The sequence below is a fragment of the Triturus cristatus genome, unplaced genomic scaffold (genome assembly GCF_964204655.1).
Source record: "Triturus cristatus unplaced genomic scaffold, aTriCri1.1 SCAFFOLD_303, whole genome shotgun sequence".
Classification (NCBI taxonomy): Eukaryota; Metazoa; Chordata; class Amphibia; order Caudata; family Salamandridae; genus Triturus; species Triturus cristatus.
The window spans coordinates 73,444-92,828 of NW_028188222.1; the positions used below are offsets into that span (position 1 = coordinate 73,444).

General features: G+C 46.8%; 1 protein-coding gene across 1 annotated transcript in view; it reads right to left on the reverse strand.

The window, feature by feature from the left end:
* Positions 1 to 423: 423 nt before the first annotated feature.
* The window catches only part of PCGF2 (polycomb group ring finger 2), a 560,508-nt gene continuing 541,546 nt past the window's right edge, over positions 424 to 19,385 (reverse strand). The window contains exon 9 of the mRNA XM_085640505.1: positions 424 to 893. Within this exon, the coding sequence (XP_085496631.1) occupies positions 540 to 893 (354 nt within the window). The 3' untranslated portion in view covers positions 424 to 539. The remainder of the gene's footprint in view (positions 894 to 19,385) is intronic.

The window sequence follows — 19,385 nt, forward strand, 5'->3', positions numbered from 1 at the left end:
ACGCAGTCTCAGAAGTTAGAATAGGTCCATGCTTGAAAAATCCTTTGCAGTGCCACACAGCACTACATCTCATGCGGAGCCTTCTCGTGCTCATCCATAGCTCCGAACTGAAGTGCAGTATTGTGCAGTCTACCTTTGCAGTGTACCTCCCCATTCATCGCTGTTGAGGTGTCCATGGTTCACAAGGGGCACTTAGAAGGGCATTGGCATGAAACCTCACTTGAGCATGAAGGCAAAAATCAGAGGAGCTTCAGGGTGACCACGAGTACTCACACGCTGCACATTCACAGAGTAAGTCAGATGAACTTCTTCTAAGAGGTAAAACCCACGCATGCGCACCCCAATAGAAAGCAAGGGATTGGGTGAGAGCAGCCTCCTTACCTCCAGGACACTCTCTTAAAGAAGCAGAAATGTAACAAAGTAAAAAAAAAAAACGCTTTTATGCATCTGCTTCTTGCAGTTTAAATTAATCTGGTCGATCAATAGAAAATAAGTCTGCGTAATGTTTTATGTACATATCTGCAGAGTGCGCTTGCGCTTCAGGTTAATGGAGAACGTGGAGTCCCGTTGACAGTCATGTTGCGCCCACGGCTGGCAGACGGAGGTAACTGGAGGCAGTTCGAGGTGCCATTTAGCAAGTCGGGGGCAGGCATATCACTGGGGGGGCTGGCATGGCTGCTGGGGTTCGGAGAGCCGTGGGAAGGTGTGGCTGGGCTGGTCATGGAGGAGCAGCAGGAGGCTGAGGGCACTGTTGCCGGGCTGTTCGCCTTGTCGCTGACGGAGTCGCACTCTGACGTCCCACTGGTGTTGGTGCCCTCGGAGTGGGCCGGGTGGCTAAGCTTCAGGCACTTGTAGGCAGTTTGCACACGGTACCGCAGGGGTAGGGGTCCGTTCTGCATTAAAGAAATACAAAACGAAGGCACAGTTGTAAGCAGACTAACCCAAAGGTACTGCAGACTGAGACATGCACACAATCACAAACAAGCAAAACGTACTCACACATGTAAATGTACTGTCAGCACATTAAACCTGAAACACAATTGCACTAGTGTTTCTTAACTTAAATGCCCTCTTGAAATAGTGCCGTGATTACCATAAATTGATAAAGGTTTCAATTAGTTGGATTTGAAGCAAAATGAGATTGAACCAGGTACACATCGCTGTAGTGTGTTATGCGCATGGGTAGATGTGCCGAAGGACTTTCCATTTTTTGGCTGAAGTGGATGTTTGGTTGCATGGACTATGCCAATTCTGTTTTCTACAGCATCACAAGTCAGGTGACGATGATGTCATGTTGTTGGTGGTATGTTTTTGCTGACGTTATTTGCATGGCTAGATGTATGCAGGGGGAAATAGCGTTTACAATGCTGTTGTTACCACGCAGGTAGGTAACAACGCGGTCGTTACAACGACCGTGTTGTTACCACGTGTGGCTTTAAAACGCAAGTCGTTTCTACGACTTGCGCTAGGTGGCGTGCAACACCAGGGAATGTGTTGGATTTTAAATCCAATACATTCCCTGCTGTTGCGCTAACTGGAGTAGGAATAGTAATTTATACTATTCTTAAGTCCAGCGTGCTACCTAGAGCAAGTCGTAGAAACGACTTGCGATGTAAAGGCATGCATGGTAACAACTGTAACCTACTGCGGGGTAATAGATGGCGTAGTAACGTCATACATTCATGCAGGGGGAGTGTGGTGGGAGTGTGGTTGAGTTGGCAGCGAGGAGGGGTTGACTTAATTTCAGCCACTGATAGTTACTGGGGGCCGCATCTCAATCCATCATTTTTTCTTCCCATGCCACCTAAGATTAGACCTAACCCTGTGCAAATCAGCCCTGGCTGTGTGCCAGTGGGATCAGTCCAGTCCAAATTGCCAAGCCAGTTCCTCTCTGAACTGGAACATAAGCAACCCAGGACTGGTTTCAGCCTAGTTTTCACTCCGATGCAGCCTCCGACTGGAGGCAGTGAGCATGGTACTAACTTCTGGGCATACCCATCACACTTGCGGAGTCAGTGAAAAACACAAAAAAGTTATGGATGGAATGCTTGAATTACTCTTCTGTGTAGAGTCACTACCTCAGAACACTGACTCCACTGTCCCAGAATATGGACTCTCCCACTGCACCAACTCCTCCAATGTCTAGACTCGCTGTCTCAGAACAGAGACTCCACTGTCCCTTAAGACTCGCTGTCCTAGAACACCGACACCCCTGTCCCTGAGAACTGACTCCCAGTGCGCCAACTCCTCTTATGTCTAGATTCCCTGTCCCAGGACATCGACAACCCTGTCCCAGAATACTAACTCTCCCAGCGGACCAACACCTTGTGGTGGTGTCATGATCTAATGAGGGTTGCCAGGGCTGATGTCATTGCTAGGACGTAACCTGGGTTCAGTTCTGGAATGTAGTGAGAACCGTTAGGACTGTTATTGCAGATCTCGCTGTAGGACACACATTCCTGCTCTCCCCTTTATACTGAATAAAGTTGATCTTACCTTTCTTCGTTGTATGGCTCGTCACTACAAAATTATGGAGAATGTTTCCACCGACAGTGTTAAAGACCTTGATGCATAAGCTATAGTGGACTCTGAGCCATCAAAATATATTTGTGTCAACACTGCTCCCAAGCCCTTGCCACTGGCGTCAGTAGGAAGGACACTCTGCGCAGACTTATCAAATACCTGTAGGGGAACTGCAGTACAAATGTCATGCTTGATCCCCACAAATTGCTGGTCTAGTGCTGCATTCCAATTAAATTCCTTCTGCTCTTTCAAAAGCTGCTGTAACCCATGCGTTTTAGCAGCAAATTTCTCCATGAATGTTCTGTACATTTCTGCTAGTCCCAGGAAGGATCTAGTCTTTTCCTTTGAAGTGGGAGTAGGTGCCAACCTCATTGCCTTTACCAACTCCTTCTTGGGAGTAATGCCATCCTTCCTAACCTCATGTCCTAAATATGTCACTGATCTCACAGCAAACTTACATTTTTTAAAGTCCACAGTCAGCCCCTTCTCTGTTAATCTACCTAACACTTGTCGCAATCTCATATCTTGTTCCTCCTTTTTTCCCCCCATAATAAGTAGATAGTCTTGAAAATCGGTGATCCCCTTGAGATCATGCAAAATCTTGGGCATCAACCGCTGGAACACAGCACCCATTGATGCTAGACCAAACAGCATATGCTAGTATTTGCAGCATCCAAAAGGTGTGATAAAAGATGTCAACTTCTTGCTAGAGTGGTGTAACGAGATCTGATAATAGGCAAGGACAGGTCAATAGTGGAGAACCACTAAACACACTTAGTTTCTGCAAGCAATTTGTTGATCTTAGGAAGTGGAAACTTATCCACAATCATGTTCTTGTTAAGCTCTCTAAGATCAACACAATCTAATCTGACCATTCTGTTTACGAGCGACCACCAAGGGTGCCAATCAGTCAGCACTTCCTATAGGCTCAATTATACAATTTTTTTAGAAGACTAATATTGCACACCTACACAATGTATGGGTAAAATACCCAACTGATACAAGTTTGTCAGTTTCTTAATTAGATCATATAAACCTATTACAATGTCAAGAGAGATGAAAACAGTTGCTTTCAATCATTAAGCAGTCACAAGTTCAATCCAGGACCCTTGGATTGGTGGTTGTTTTTTTCATCCTTTCTTTATTGACACATGTTTAGTCAATTCCAAAATACACGGACCAGCCGACACGTGTTTCGTCTTGCAAAAGACTTTTTCAAGGCAACAAGTTCAACGAAGCAGTTGGTAGAATATCCAGTCATGTGGTTCGTAAACACGAATTCTCATATAAAATCATCAAATGTCACACCATTTAATCTTAGTGTATGCGCTTCTTGCGTCTCCAAAATTCAATCAAATGTAAATGCATGCATCAAAATAGTATCCTCTAAGTGACGTGCAGGCTCCGTGATACGAGCGCACTCACTTCTAATAGCTGCCGGTCGAGTGGTATCACCGTCTTCCGTCCCGTTCAATTACTTAGAGGATACTATTTTGATGCACGCATTTACATTTGATTGAATTTTGGAGACGCAAGAAGCGCATACACTAAGATTAAATGGTGTGACATTTGATGATTTTATATGAGAATTCGTGTTTACGAACCACATGACTGGATATTCTACCAACTGCTTCGTTGAACTTGTTGCCTTGAAAAAGTCTTTTGCAAGACGAAACACGTGTCGGCTGGTCCGTGTATTTTGGAATTGACTAAACATGTGTCAATAAAGAAAGGATGAAAAAAACAACCACCAATCCAAGGGTCCTGGATTGAACTTGTGACTGCTTAATGATTGAAAGCAACTGTTTTCATCTCTCTTGACATTGTAATAGGTTTATATGATCTAATTAAGAAACTGACAAACTTGTATCAGTTGGGTATTTTACCCATACATTGTGTAGGTGTGCAATATTAGTCTTCTAAAAAAATTGCAGTAACTCTTGTTGATATGTCTTGTACATATGGATGGTGTCCGTAGGTAGTGGACATCAATTGAAGCTTTAAGCACCCTACAGTTTTTTACTTGTATCTACATATTGTTGACGCCTGAAACTCATTGATTATATTACTTTGCATTTTGGTGTGCCGTCTTTCCCTGTTCTCGGGGACACTACTACCTACTTTTCTCATTGCAGGCTCAATTATACCATTCTTCTCGAGTTTGGTCAACTCCACCAACACAGCGATTCTTATTTGTAATGGAATTTTACTAACTTTGAGAGACACTAGTAACGCACCTTCTTTGACAATGATCTTGTGCACAAAACAAGACAAAATACCCTTGGGAACTGTTCTTTCAGTTTACTTTCCATGGAAGCTATTGGATCGTCCAACATCCGAACTTGATCTTTACAGTTAGGTTTAGGAGTAACACCCAAGGCCCCTTGGTCAGCCAAACCTAAAACTGACTGTCCCTTTTCAGAAATGTATAACTTTCCAAAAGCTCTTCTGCCTTTAAATTCAAATAGCATGTATCTGTAACCCACCATAGGAATTTAGTGTCCTGTGAAAGTTACGGGATGAACATCCGTAGCCAATGAGAATACCCATCTAACCAATGATGTGAATTCAAATATAGATGAGGGAATTGTGCACGGAAGCGATGCTACTCGCGTAGAGAAAGTACAAATGTATGATGATGTTCACGGAAGTGATGTTACTTGTGATGGTGAGGATAATGATGCACAAATTGATTGACGGATGTCTGTGCCGGATTTTCGCGCTGACGGCCGATTGCGGTGCGCCAAAATTGCTGCCTCGCGCTTCTGTGGTTTCCAGCTCCCGGCTCCCCTGGCTCTCGGCTCCCAGTCCCAGCTTGAGGTGCCCGTGCTGCTTTAGAAATCAATCACTATTGAGCCCCAGGTGCGGGTGAGTGGTTGAGTCCCCGCAGTGCCCCTGTGATCTTGTTACTGTTGGTGTGAGCAGGGAGAGAGGAACGACGCCGAAAATTGCTGCCTCGCGCCCTCGTGGTTTCCAGCTCCTGGCTCCCAGTCCCAGCTTGTGGCGCCCGTGCTGCTCTTAAGAATCCATTGTTATTGAGCCCCAGGTGCGGGTGAGTGGTTAAGCCCGACCGTGTTTTGCTGAGTTTTGTCCCCCCCCCCTTCCCCTGTGCTTTTATCACTGCTAGAAGGTGTGAGCAGGGAGAGTGAAGCAGGTGGCAGGAGAACGGTTAACGGAGACCAGTGGGCAGAAACAGCTACTGCCACCCCCTCCCCCCTGCGGAAGCAGCTCGGTGGTCTGGGTGCGGTTAGTGGGTCCACGGTCAGCTGTGGCAGTCCAAGTGGTGTAACTGCAGACAGGGGAGCTCGCCGGAAATCAGGAATCCTTTTAAGGTCCCTAACAGGTACTGTTGTGTGTTTTAGTGACGACTGGAGGTGGCACTATGAGATCTGGGCGTGTGAGGGGCCAAGGGCAACCGTCCTTTCAAGAACAAGGCGAAGAGTTGCTAGGAAAAAGCGAACTCACTCTAAAAAGAATACCCAAGAGGTGAATGAGACAGGCGACGAGGGTGTACTGGAAAGAACTGGGTCAAGCTCAAACTCAAGCCCGGGGGCTCCTTTGAAGGGTATGGGGCAAATTAGCAACCCATTCTCTATTGGAGGAGGAGGGACCAACTCTTCCCAGCTTAGTATTAATTTCTTTATACAGAAGGGTGTCGTAAAAAACAAGTGCAACAGTGATGTCAATACAGCCCTCGTATCGGAAATTGTGAATAAAGACCTAGCAGAATTTGAGGACCCTACTCTTCCCGAGGAGTTGAGAGATAGTAGAAATCAAGTACTCAACCCTATACAATCAACACAACTAATTCAATCAAACCAAGATGTATCTGTTGCGAAAAAACACTGTATAAAATGGTAGTTAATGCCCAAGTTCATGTTGCCCCAACTAATGAGCACATAAAGGTGGGGTCTCAAATGAAGACGCAGCTTGGTGCAAATGTTGATCAGTCAGCGGTTATTTCTTTGGACTTATCAATCTGCACTATGCCCTCGAACGTCAGTGATGCATCTGTTATCTGTATGGGGGATGTGCAGGTTAACAAAGTGTCCCAAGGCCTTTTGATACCTGGGATGCCCGTGTTTAGGGCTGACAAAAAAAGTGGGAATCTAGGAATGCCGATTTTAGAGATAACAAATGATAATATGTTAAGAATATTTGGTCCAGGCATATGTGGTGATGATCAAGTACTGGATCAGGTACTGGATGATCGGGCAATCTCAATTCCGGTAAAAATGGATAATATAAATAATCTTCAGGGTGCTCAGATTTTAGGTCAAGTTAATATTTCGTCGAATGCTGCTGATCCTATTTTAGTTCGGCCTGATAACTCATTGAGCCCTGCGGATCTTTCATTCTTGGACAAATATAACGTTTTACCCAATGTTGATAGTCACAATACAAAAAATGAAAATACAGATATCATCGATGTATGGAAAAGTTTGCTAAATACTATGAATGTTATAACAGGTGGCCTTGACTTCCATTCAAATAAACTTGAAATTCAGGTGGATCTGTTAAATACTTTAGCAGTCTATGTGGCCGGTATTGACTCAAAATTACAAAACCTGACAGGATTGGTGGTTAAGGCCCAGGCTGAGGTTAATGACCAATTGATAAGATGTACATGTTCTCATATGTTGGATAAAATGTCTGAGCTCCCAGCAAATTTAGGTTCTCTTGTGAAAGAAGTTAAAAAAACAGCAGGGAAACCGGTTTTGGATAGAAACTTGGTTTGTGCAAACGAAGGGGGTGATAGTGTATATTGTGAAAACAAGAAGCTGCAAGAATTTGCAGCGAAAGTGGGTTGTGAAAACTCTGGTTTGCTAAAGGAGGTAGATGGGGAGGCCGAGGTCAGTCTGTGTCTAGATGTACATGTAGAGGATGGTCACGTCTCCAATGGATTCAAGAAAGGGAAGTCACAAACTATTGCCAAACCCCTGTGCATACGCTCAGGGGAAAGTTTAAGTGATTGTCCCCGTTATCTAAACATTCAAGGAAAAGGCTGCGGAAAGAGCAGAATAAGGCCAGAAGTGCAGTTGCCTTAGCAGCTACAGCAGCAAAGCCTAAGGATTATTATCCTACATTTAAACCAGCTGTTAAGAAATGCTTACCTCAGGTCGATGTTGTAGCAGGCGGGGATTGCGCTATAGTATTGCCGTTACCAATGAGGGATAATGATCAGGGACCTGCAAATAGTAGTAATATTGATGCTCTCAAACCTAATTGCATAATAAAATCGTATTTGGTAGATATTAGTAAGGAATGTATGATTAAATTGGATAATAAACCCCAGGGGCCAGGACTTTTGCCCAAAGAACAAGTTGTTGATACACAGAAACGGTTAAGTACGGTAGAAATGCTAGAATCTACTAATGCCCAGAGTCTATCACCATTAAAAATATTCCCTAAATCTACTTTACCTAAAGAAAGTAATTCAGGTTTATTAAGCCCCATGTGTGGCAGACAGGATTATAGTTGTAAAAATGGGGACACCATACTAGTAATGCACCCCTTGTATGAATCCCAGGGATCCTATGATAGCCTCAACCGGGGCTTATTATTGAAAATCATTTCAACTATCCCTGACTTAGCATTTATTAAACCCACTGATTTGGTGTCAGTCCAATTTAGACAGGTACAGCCCAACACTCCTCAAGAGTCCACTATTACAACTTGGTCCTCGAGTGATATTGTTACTAAGATTTTAGGATCAAGTTTGAACTTTATGGACTGTGGAATTAATGTCGAGATCTGGGCCAGTGTACAATATCCCCCGATCTTGAAGGTATTCACCCTTAAGGTGGATAAAGGTTGCAAAATTGTTGAAAGTAACAAGCCAAATCCAGTACTTGGAGGAGCAGTGGGTCCATCAAATAACCAATCTTGCAGTTCTGGTCTGTTGATTACCAATCCCCAGTCAGGGGGTCGGTTTTGCGAGTGGCTACCCAAAAACAATGTGCGAATGGAGGACTGGTCTTAGCTGCCAGCATCATTGGCAAAGGTGCCCCGTGGAGATAGTAATTGAATAACCGGAGCTATTGATGATAATGTAAATGAAATAAGTCTGTGCTCCTGGAATGTCCACGGACTGAATCCTTTATTGTCTAATCCACATACAATATTATTTTTAAATTAATTTGCATTTTTATTATTCCAAGAAACATGGTGCGAACAAATGGCTCCTTTGCCTGGATTTAATGAATATAGTATTCCGGCAGTAAAAACCAATAAATTTGACCGTGCAAAATGGGGATTGGCGTGTTATATTGCAGCCTATTTAAACCTAGTTGTGGAAGTGGTAGACTTTAATTTGGATTGGCTACAATGCCTTGTGGTAAACACCACTGATTTAAGGTTAGTTATTCTTAACGTGTACCTGAGTGCTAATAAAAATAAGTCTGCACAGTTGTATATCCTTCGGGATGTACTGGGCGCATTAATAATCCAATATCCAGATGCTGGCTTAATAGTATCAGGTGATTTTAATTTGCAACTATTTCGGTTTTCAGACTCTAACTATAAGTCGGGAGGTCTGGCAAAGGACTGCTGTGACATTATGTCTGAGGCTGGAGCCAGCCAGGTAAAAGAAAAATCTAGATTTACTCCGACGTTTAAGAATTCTAAGCAAGGTTCAATCATCGATTATACATTTATTTCAGACAATTTGAGATCACGTTTGTCTGAATACAAGGTAATCGGCCGGCCAGAAAGTGATCACAACCCCCAGGTTGTAAGATTTAATTTTTCTGTAGAATGTCATTCTAAATCCAATGATCTTCCCAACATGGCATATTCTGCATATAAACTGAAGAGGCTGGTATGGCATTTAGCCAAAAAGGAGGACATTATGCAAAAAGCTGAGGCATTGATTAAGGAATGTGATCAGGGTGATACGAATATGATTAATAAATGGAATTTTATTACAAAGTCCATCGTGGGGAAATTTTCAACTGGAAAGACTAGGAAGGCAAATGCTACTTACCAGTATGCATCTGTTCTTGGCATGTAGAGCTGTAGATCCACACACTTAGCATAGATCGCCATCTGGTGTTGGGCCCGGATGTTTGCACTTGTTTTTGTCCTGGAAAGTCTTTGGAAGTCACAAGGTAGGTGACTCCTCCTTTGGATCATAGTGCGCATGGGCATCGGCTCCATCCTCAGATTGTTTTTCGCCAGCAGGGAAATGATGGAGCTTTGTAAGAAACAGGAAAGATGCCCATGTATGCTGTATCTGAATAAGATAATACTGGAACAGATAAAGGTAGCCGGGGAGGCGGGTGGGCGTGTGTAGATCTGCAGCTCTACATGGCAAGAACAGATGCATACTGGTAAGTAGCATTTGCCGTTCGAGGCATATGAGCTGCAGATTACACACTATGCATAGATTGTATAGCAGTACTCGCTCCTAGCGGCGACCACCAGTATCTGTTGCAGTAGTTTGAAATAGTGTTTTGAGTACAACCTGGCCCACACTAGCTTGTTGTTTGGTTTGCACATCTACACAATAGTGTTTTGTGAATGTGTGCGGTGTAGACCATGTAGCTTCTCTGCAGATATCATCTATGGGAATGTTCCCTAAAAATGCCATTGAAGCCCCTATCTTTCGTGTAGAGTGGGCTTTCGGAGGAACAGATAAAGTACGTTTTGCTTTGTGGTAGCAGATTTTGTATGTATTTAACGATCCATCTAGCTATCCCCGACTTTGATATGGGGTTGCCTTTGTGTGGTGGTGAGAAAGACACAAAAAGTTGTTTGGTCTTACGAAAAGGTTGTGTTCTCTCGATGTAATAAAGCAATGCTCTTTTAACATTTAAAGTATGAAGAGCTCTTTTTGCGACTGTCTGCGGTTGCGAGAAAAATACGGGCAACTCCACAGACTGATTGAGGTGGAAGGGAGAAATGACTTTTGGAAGGAATTTAGGATTAGTTCGTAGAACAACCTTATTATGATGGATTTGCAAAAAAGGTTCTTGGATAGTTAGCGCTTGTAGCTCACTAACTCTCCTAAGAGAAGTAATGGCCACTAGGAAAGCAACTTTCCATGTTAAGAATTGTAGTTCACATTTATGTAGAGGTTCAAAAGGAGGGCCCATTAGTTTCGTGAGAACGATGTTTAAATTCCACACAGGTGAGGGTGGAACTCTGGGAGGAATTATCCTTTTAAGGCCTTCCATAAAGGCTTTGATGGCAGGTACTCTGAAAAGTGATAAGTGTTGTTTATTTTGTAGGTATGCTGCTATGGCAGCAAGGTGCAGTCTAATAGACGTATAGGCTAAGTTGCACCTTTGGAGGTGTAGCAGGTACCCTATGATGTGTTGGATAAACACGTCTAGGGGATTGATGGTGTTGTTATGAGAATATATCACAAATCGCTTCCACTTGGCTGCATAGCAGGCTCTAGTGGTGGGACGTCTAGCTTCTTTAATGACGTTCATACAGTCAGGGGGAAGATTATGGTAACCAAAATCTAAGACCTCCGGAGCCACATCGCAAGGTTGAGCTGAGCTGGGTCCGGGTGTCTGATCTCTCCACGGTTCTGGGTTAAGAGGCGTGGTGAGAGGTGTAATTACAGACAGTTCCAGTAATGTGGTGTACCACGGTTGTCTGGCACAAGTTGGAGCAACTAGAATGAGAGTTAGCGAGTGTTGCTGTAGTTTGCGTACCACCAGTGGAATGAGTGGGAGAGGCGGAAAAGCGTACGCAAATCTGCCTGACCAATTCATCCATATCGCATTGCCTTTGGACAATGGGTGTGGATATCTGGCGGCGAAGCTTGGGCATTTGGCGTTTTCGTGGGTGGCGAAGAGGTCTATCTGTGGTTGCCCTCACATTTGAAAGAATGGCTGAAGAACTTGCGGATGAAGTTCCCACTCGTGGATCTGTTGTGTTTGACTACTTAACAGATCGGCTATGGTGTTTTGGACTCCCGGGACATGTTGGGCTAGGAGAAATATATTCTGTGGTACAGCCCATCTCCATATGCTCTGTGCTAGCTGAGAGAGCTGCAGAGAGTGTGTCCCGCCTTGTTTCTGTATGTAGTACATGGCTGTCATGTTGTCTGTGCGGACTAAGACACCCTTGCCTGATATTTGCTTTTGGAATGCCTTTAAGGCTAAGAATATGGCTAGTAACGCCAGGTGGTTGATGTGGAGTAACTTTTGTTGAGGTGTCCATCTGCCCTGCATGGTGTGATGTAATAGGTGAGCTCCCCATCCGGAGAGCGATGCGTCCGCTGTCATGACAATTTGCGGAACTGGCTCTAGGAACGGTCGCCCTTTGGAAAGGTTTTTGGTGTTCCACCACTGCAGAGAGCGATGAGCACGACCGTCTACCAACACCAGATCTGTTAGCTGACCTTGAGCCTGGTTCCATTGGCGTGCTAAGCATTCTTGTAGCGGACGCATCTGGAGTCTTGCGTGAGGCACTATAAATATGCAAGAGGCCATCATCCCTATGAGTTACATGAACACTCGAGCTGGAAGGGAGTGTTGAGGTTGAAATTTGGGAAGGAGAGCCTGCATGCTTGCTATCCTTGCTGGAGTGGGATAGGCTAGCGCTCTTGAGGTGTCTGTGGTGGCACCGAGGTATTGTTGTGTGTGGGATGGTTGTAGTTGAGACTTGGTGTGGTTTATTGTGAACCCCAGTTCGTGGTGTACACACTGGTTGTATGAGCTGGCTTTTATGAGCCAGTCGTCGAGATATGGGAAGACGTGAATTTGCTGTCTTCTTAAGTGGGCTGCTACTACCGCTAGGCACTTGGTGAATACCCTTGGTGCTGTTGTGACTCCGAACGGGAGCACTTTGAATTGATAGTGCTGCCAGTCCACTACAAACCTGAGATACTTCATGTGAGCTGCGTGAATGGGAATATGGAAGTAGGCGTCCTTGAGATCTATGGTAGCAAGGAAGTCGCCTTGTGAAAGAAGAGGAAGGACCCGCTGAAGTGTGAACATGTGGAAATGGTCTGAGTGTATGTATAGGTTTAGGGGTCGAGGTCTAAAATAGGTCTCAGAGAGCCGTCCTTCTTTGGTATGAGAAAATACAGGGAGTAGGCTCCCGTGTTTTGTTGGTGCAGGGGAACCAGTTCTATTGCATTTTTTTGTAGGAGGGAGATTACCTCCTGCTTTAGCAGTGATAGATGTTCTTGTGACATTGGACGCTGTTTGGGTGGTATGTTTGGGGGTTAGAGGTAAGTTCGAGATAGTAACCTGATTGAACTATCTGTCACACTCACCTGTCTTTGGTGATGTTGGTCCAGACAGGAAGGAACTGTTGTAGTCTTCCCCCGACAGGAGTGGAATGGTCCGGGGGAAGCGGAGGGAAGTCATTGGGTAGGGGTGGAGGCAGAGCGGGAGTTGTTAGTCTTGCTTCTGCCCTTGTTATTGTTGCCTCTGTAACCTCCTTTCTGGTAACCTCTGGTAAAGTTTGACTGGGTGGAAGCCTTGTAAGAGGTGGAAGGGCTGTCTGATGAGTAGCCTCTGGATTTACCTCTGTAGGAGGAGCGACAAAAAGAATGTCTGGGAGCTTGCGATTGCAAGGCTCCCATTGACTTGGCTGTGTCAGTGTCCTTTTTCATTTTCTCCAGGGAGGAGTCTACATCAGGGCCAAAGAGGTGCTCTTGGTCGAATGGTTGGTTCTGGATCGAACTTTGTACCTCAGGCTTAAAGCCTGAAATGCGTAGCCAAGTGTGCCTACGCAAAAGGACACTGGTATTTACAGCTCTGGAGGCGGTATCTGCCACATCGAGAGCGCAACGAATGGAGGTATTGATTATTAGTTTACCCTCCTGTATGAGGTCGTTGGCTTTGTTTTTATATTTGTCCGGGAGGTGTTGCAATAGGGACTCTAACTTGTCATAATGTGCCCTATCATATCTGGCTAGCAGGGCCTGCGTGTTGGCAATGCGCCATATGTTAGCCGATTGTGAGGCTGTCCTCTTGCCGGAGGCGTCCAAGAGTTTAGACTCTTTATCAGGTGGGGCTGCGTCACCTGATGTCTGAGAGTTAGCTCTCTTCCTGGCATTGGATACCACCATGGAGTCTAATGGAACAGGGCCCTTAATGTAAGCTGGGTCTGTAGCGGCAGCTTTGTTTTTCATTTCTATGCGAGGGTTGATGACTCGAGCCCTAACAGGATCTTTGAATACATCAGGAGCATGCTTAATAACTCCTTTGAGCATGGGTAAAGTAGATGTTGACCTTTGAATGGTGTCGAAAGTGTCCAACAAGAAATCCTCCTCGACGGGGTCTGTGTGTAGGTCGACCCCGTGGTACTGGGCAGCTCGGCGTACGAACTGATTTAAGCCCATGGTGTCCTCTGGTGGGGGAGGGGTAGATGTCGTCTTGCGGGAGATTAGGGACATCAGGTGTATTATAGTCATACCAAGGGTCAGGGGAACCAGGTGGGCTGGGATCCCCTAGTGGCACATCGTCCGCACCCCCCCTTGTGTCATCAGAGGTGTCATCATCGTCTACTGGTGTAGGAGATGGTGTAGGAGAATGAGGTGGTGGGGAAGGGGGTGGAGGAGGTGCTGGAGAAGGAGGTGGAGAAGGGACTCTAAGAGGGGATGTAGCAATGTCCCTCTTCTTAGGTCGTGGAGCAGGTGTAGGCTTGTCCAGTGGTCTTTTCCTGGAGCTTAGTGTCAATTGACCAGTTTTAGGGTCTTAAACCAGAGTTTTTTGTGCAGGGTCTGGTCGAAAAAGCTCTTCTGAGGATGGTTGGTTTTTCGGCGCAGAGAGTTTCGGTTCCGAGGGCTTTTTCGGCACCGGCTCCGGAGTGTCCTTGGGTTTGGACCCGTGTTTTGCAGTCTCTGTATGTTTTTTCGGTCCCGATGATTTTTTTGGCTCCGAAGAGTGTGAGCCTGAACTTTTGGGGAGTGGCTTCTTGGTCGGCTCCAAGTGTTTTTTTGGAGCCGGCGAGTCGGTGCTTGTTGTTTTCAGTGTTGAGGGCTTTGAGGTGGAAGCAGCGGTCGACAAGGAGGAGGAGGGCGTTTTCTTTTTTGGTGCCGAAGATTGAGTTTCAGCACCGGACGCAGGCTGACTCGAGCCCGAGTCGCCTGAAGGCCTGGTAGGCTTCTTTGCCATGCCAGAGGGCGGGGCGTGAGAAGCGGTGTGTCAGTGTGCACCTGGTCCCAAAGGCGAAGGTGTGACGGAAGCCTTTTTTGTATGGAGGGGGTCGGTGTCGATGTCTTTACATACGACCCTCTGCGCCAGAGTGATTTCTTCGACGTCGGAGTCATCGGCTTCGGAAGCGCTGACAAGGCCTTCTTCAATCCGCTCCGGTACATCGACGCCCTCTTGGAAGATGTCGTCGGGATTGCTGTCGACGTTCGAGCCATGGTCCTCCGAGCTCGCCGATCCCGAATGGTCTTCTTGGAGCGGAAAGAGGCACAAACTGGACAGTCTCTGGCCTCATGCTCCGGTGACAAGCAGAGGTTACACACCTTATGCAGATCGGTGTGGGGAAACTTCGACCCACATCGAGGGCACTTCTTGAATGGCGTCCTTTCCATGAGCCAGATGCTAAGGCCCAAGTAGGCCCGAAGGCCTTCGTCGACGACCGGAATCGAAGACTTCGACTTGGAGAGATGCGCTTCGAGTAGGGTTTGCAAATGAGACCATACCGTAGAAAGGGTGAAGGATTGCGCGTCGAAATGGAATCGGTAACAGTTCCGAAGTGGAGCGCGAGAAACACATCCGAGCCCGATGGCGGAAAAAACAATCTGAGGATGGAGCCGATGCCCAAGCGCACTATGATCCAAAGGAGGAGTCACCTACCTCGTGACTTCCAAAGACTTTCCAGGACAAAAACAAGTGCAAACATCCGGGCCCAACACCAGATGGCGATCTGTGCTATGTGTGTGATCTGCAGCTCATATGCCTCGAACAATTAATACCAATCTGAATATTCAAAAAGGCAAATGCTACTTACCAGTATGCATCTGTTCTTGGCATGTAGAGCTGCAGATCTACACACTCTGCATAGATCGCCATCTGGTGTTGGGCCCGGATGTTTGCAGTTGTTTTTCCTCTTGGAAAGTCTTTGGAAGTCACGAGGTATGTGACTCCTCCTTTGGATCCTATTGCGCATGGGCTTCGGCTCCATCCTCAGATTGTTTTTCGCCAGCAGGGAAAGATTGAGCGTAGTAATAACAGTGAAGATGCTCATGTGTGTTGTATCTAAATAAGATAAACTGGAACAGATAAAGGCAGCCGGGGAGGCGGGTGGGCGTGTGTAGATCTGCAGCTCTACATGCCAAGAACAGATGCATACTGGTAAGTAGCATTTGCCGTTCAAGGCATATGAGCTGCAGATTACACACTGTGCATAGATTATATAGCAGTACCCATCCTTAGCGGCGACTACCCGTATCTGTTGCAGTGGTTTGAAATAATGTTTTGAGTACAGCCTGGCCCACACTAGCCTGTTGCTTAGTTTGCACATCTACACAATAATGTTTAGTGAAAGTGTGCGGTGTTGACCATGTAGCTGCTCTGCAGAGATCATCTAATGGGATGTTCCCTAGAAATGCCATTGAAGCCCCTATTTTACGTGTAGAGTGGGCTTTAGGGGGAACAGATAGCGTTAATTTTGCTTTGTGGTAGCAAATCTGAATGCATTTGACAATCCACCTAGCTATCCCCGACTTGGAGATGGGGTGCCTTTGTGTGGTGGTGAGAAAGAGACAAACAGTTGTTTGGTCTTACGAAAAGGTTGTGTTCTCTCGATGTAGTAGAGTAAGGCTTGTTTGACATCTAATGTCTGAAGAGTTCTTTCTGCAACGGTCTGTGGTTGCGAGAAGAATACTGGTAGTTCTACAGATTGGTTTAGGTGAAAAGGAGAAATGACTTTAGGGAGGAATTTTGGGTTAGTACGGAGAACAACCTTGTTATAGTGCATTTGGAGAAAAGGTTCTTGAATGGTAAGTGCTTGTATCTCACTGACCCTTCTGAGGGAAGTGATGGCTACAAGAAGGGCGGTTTTCCATGTTAGGAATTGAAGTTCACATTTGTGTAGAAGTTCAAAGGGAGGTCCCATTACTCTTGTGAGAACGATATTTAGGTTCCACACAGGTGAGGGTGGCACTCTGGGGGGAATTATTCTTTTGAAGCCTTCTATGAAGGCTTTAATGGCAGGTACTCTAAAAAGTGATAGATGTTGCCTGTTTTGTAGATAAGCTGCTATGGCTGCAAGGTGCAGTCTAATGGATGTATAGGCTAGATTGCATCTTTGTAGGTGTAGTAAATAGCCTATGATGTGTTGAATGGACCCATCTAGGGGATTGATGGTATTGCTGTGACAATAGACAACAAAACGTTTCCATTTGGCAGCGTAGCACGCTCTAGTGGTGGGTCGCCTAGCTTCTTTAATGACCTTCATTATTTATTTATAAATCTTCTTATTGAAGTTTAACAAGGTTTACAGTACATTTTGAAGCCAGAGCAACTTACTTAGTATTTGTATCGTTGGTATTTACCCAGGCAAGTGTACATTAATTAATGAGGGGTGAGTACTTCTCCGTGTCCCATACCAACATTGGAGGCCTCTCGACTGTGGCGGTAACTATAAAGTCCCTGTTGGTATCATGCCACATAGAGACCACCCCAACTGAAAAGTGCTAGCACTCCACCCACTCTCCCCTAGTGTTTCTCCATAAACAGTTAGCAAACCATGGAATAACGGGGCAGAACTTCAAGTGCCCAATCAAAACAACAACAGCAGCAAAGTCCGACTTGTGTTCTAATAACGCCTATCCCTGTCTCTTAGTCCGTCCCCCCATCCCGATTCCCCTCATACAAACTGCTTTGCAGACAGTGTCAAATTTGCTTTTGCGCCTCACCTGGTCAGCTGTGCCCTCGCTACAATACTCCATGCCTCTCAACTGGGTTGGCTGGTGTCTGGCCCCTCTAGGGGAGCGCCCACATCGCGCTCCTGACAAATCACTGCGGGATCCCCCTCTGATCGCATCACGGTCTGCAAAAGTGCCTCCCACTGATTTGCTATGGACGTCTTCCTGAGGCCTAGTGTTTCTTCCCTCAAGAGAGCCGTGCCCTCCGCCTTAACCCACACCAGAAATGAACCCCGCCGTGCCCGTGCATGTGGCGAATCAGCTGCTTTCCAGCGTTTAGTGAGCAGCCGCTTCGCCACCACTAACCCCAGGTCGATAAACCGAGAGGTGACTTTCATAGATGGAGTTCTGTGAAAGAGGTTTAACAGGTAGGCTGGCCATTCGAACGGGATATTGCGACCTGTACATACGTGGAGCGCCTCACGCACTGCCTGCCAGTACGAACACAGAGCGGGACAGCTCTACAACATATGGATCAGTCCGGCATCTAGTTCCGCACAGCGAGGGCAGCCCGCATCCGTACGATGGAAGTATCTGTTGATGGATTCGGGCGTGAGGTACGCTCTATGTAAAATGAAGAATTGTATTTGGCGGAAACGCATATTCCTAGGGATCTTCGTCGGGCCTTGCAGCGAGCTGTCCCATTCCCTGTGGGTCATGGGCCGGGCCAAGTCCGCCTCCCATTTACGACGCAGCGGGGCCAGACTGATCGCCGCATGCGTACGCAGGGAGGCCGCAAACCACCGAACCAGGTGCCTCCCCCGTCCCATTACATGGAGGTATTGCATCGTAAGATGTTGTTCCGGTTCCTCCCTGAGATCTCCCCATTGGCTCGTAAGCGTCGCTATCAAAGACCGGTGACGAAGAAAGTGGCCAGGAGCCAGCCCCGTCTCCTCCGCTAGAGAGGCGAACGAGAGGAGGGCACCCTCCCGGAAAAGATCCCCCAGCGTTTGTATGTCTACCGCAGTCCAGTCCACAAGTTCCGAGGCACTAAGCACCCCCTGCCTGCTAGGAGAACCCTCGAGTGGTATGGCCAGGGCGTAAGGAGTCCTGGCCCGGGTGAGGTAGAGACTACGGTGGCAGCATTTGTAGGCCACCACCACAAGGAGGGGCACAGGCCTCGACACTTTCGTGGCCGGGTGGAATAGTTTGATGATGTCAGCTAAAAGGAGGGGGGGGTGCTACAGTCGCAGTGTCATCTCGCCCTCTATCTGCCAACCACCGGGCTATCCACTGTAACTGCGCAGCCAGGTAATAGTGCTCAAAGTACGGCATCGCAAGTCCCCCTTGGTCAGTGGGGAGATACAGCTTGGGCAACACAACTCTGTGGCGTGCATTACCCCATATGAAGTCCCGAAGTGACCGCGCAAGGGCTGCGAAGAAGGACGCCGGTATATAAGTGGGTAGGTTAGCGAAGTAGAACTGGAGTCGGGGTAAAATCACCATTTTAATTAAGGCGACTCGCCCTGTGAGGGGGAGGGTACCCCAAAACCGCATCCGAGGCTTGACTGCTGCCACGGCTCTGCCCAGATTACCCTCCACGAGATCGGCCGGCTGACGATATATCTGGATACCCAGATACAGGAAGGTATCCGACCGCCATTGGACCGGCACGCCCCCAAGATGGTAGTTTGGGTCTTGAGTGTCGGCTTGGAACGCGTAGAGGCAGGACTTGGTAGCATTCACCCGGAGGCCCAAGAGAGCAGCAAAGTCGAGTAGAATGCGTTCCAGTTCGGTCGGGATGTGAGCCACATCTCTGACGAAGACCAGAAGGTCATCCGCATAAAGCGAAACCTGATGCGTCGCATCACCCAGAGGGATGCCATCAGTCAGCACCCTGCGGAGCGTGGCGGCAAGGGGTTCTATTGCCAGCGCGAACAGGAGGGGCGAGAGCGGGCACCCCTGTCTGGTGCCACGGCAATTCGGAATGGTGCCGGAAATGTACGGCCCGGTTTTCACCCTCACAGTGGGATCCTTGTAAAGGAGGGCTGCCAGCTGAAGGAACCTGAGG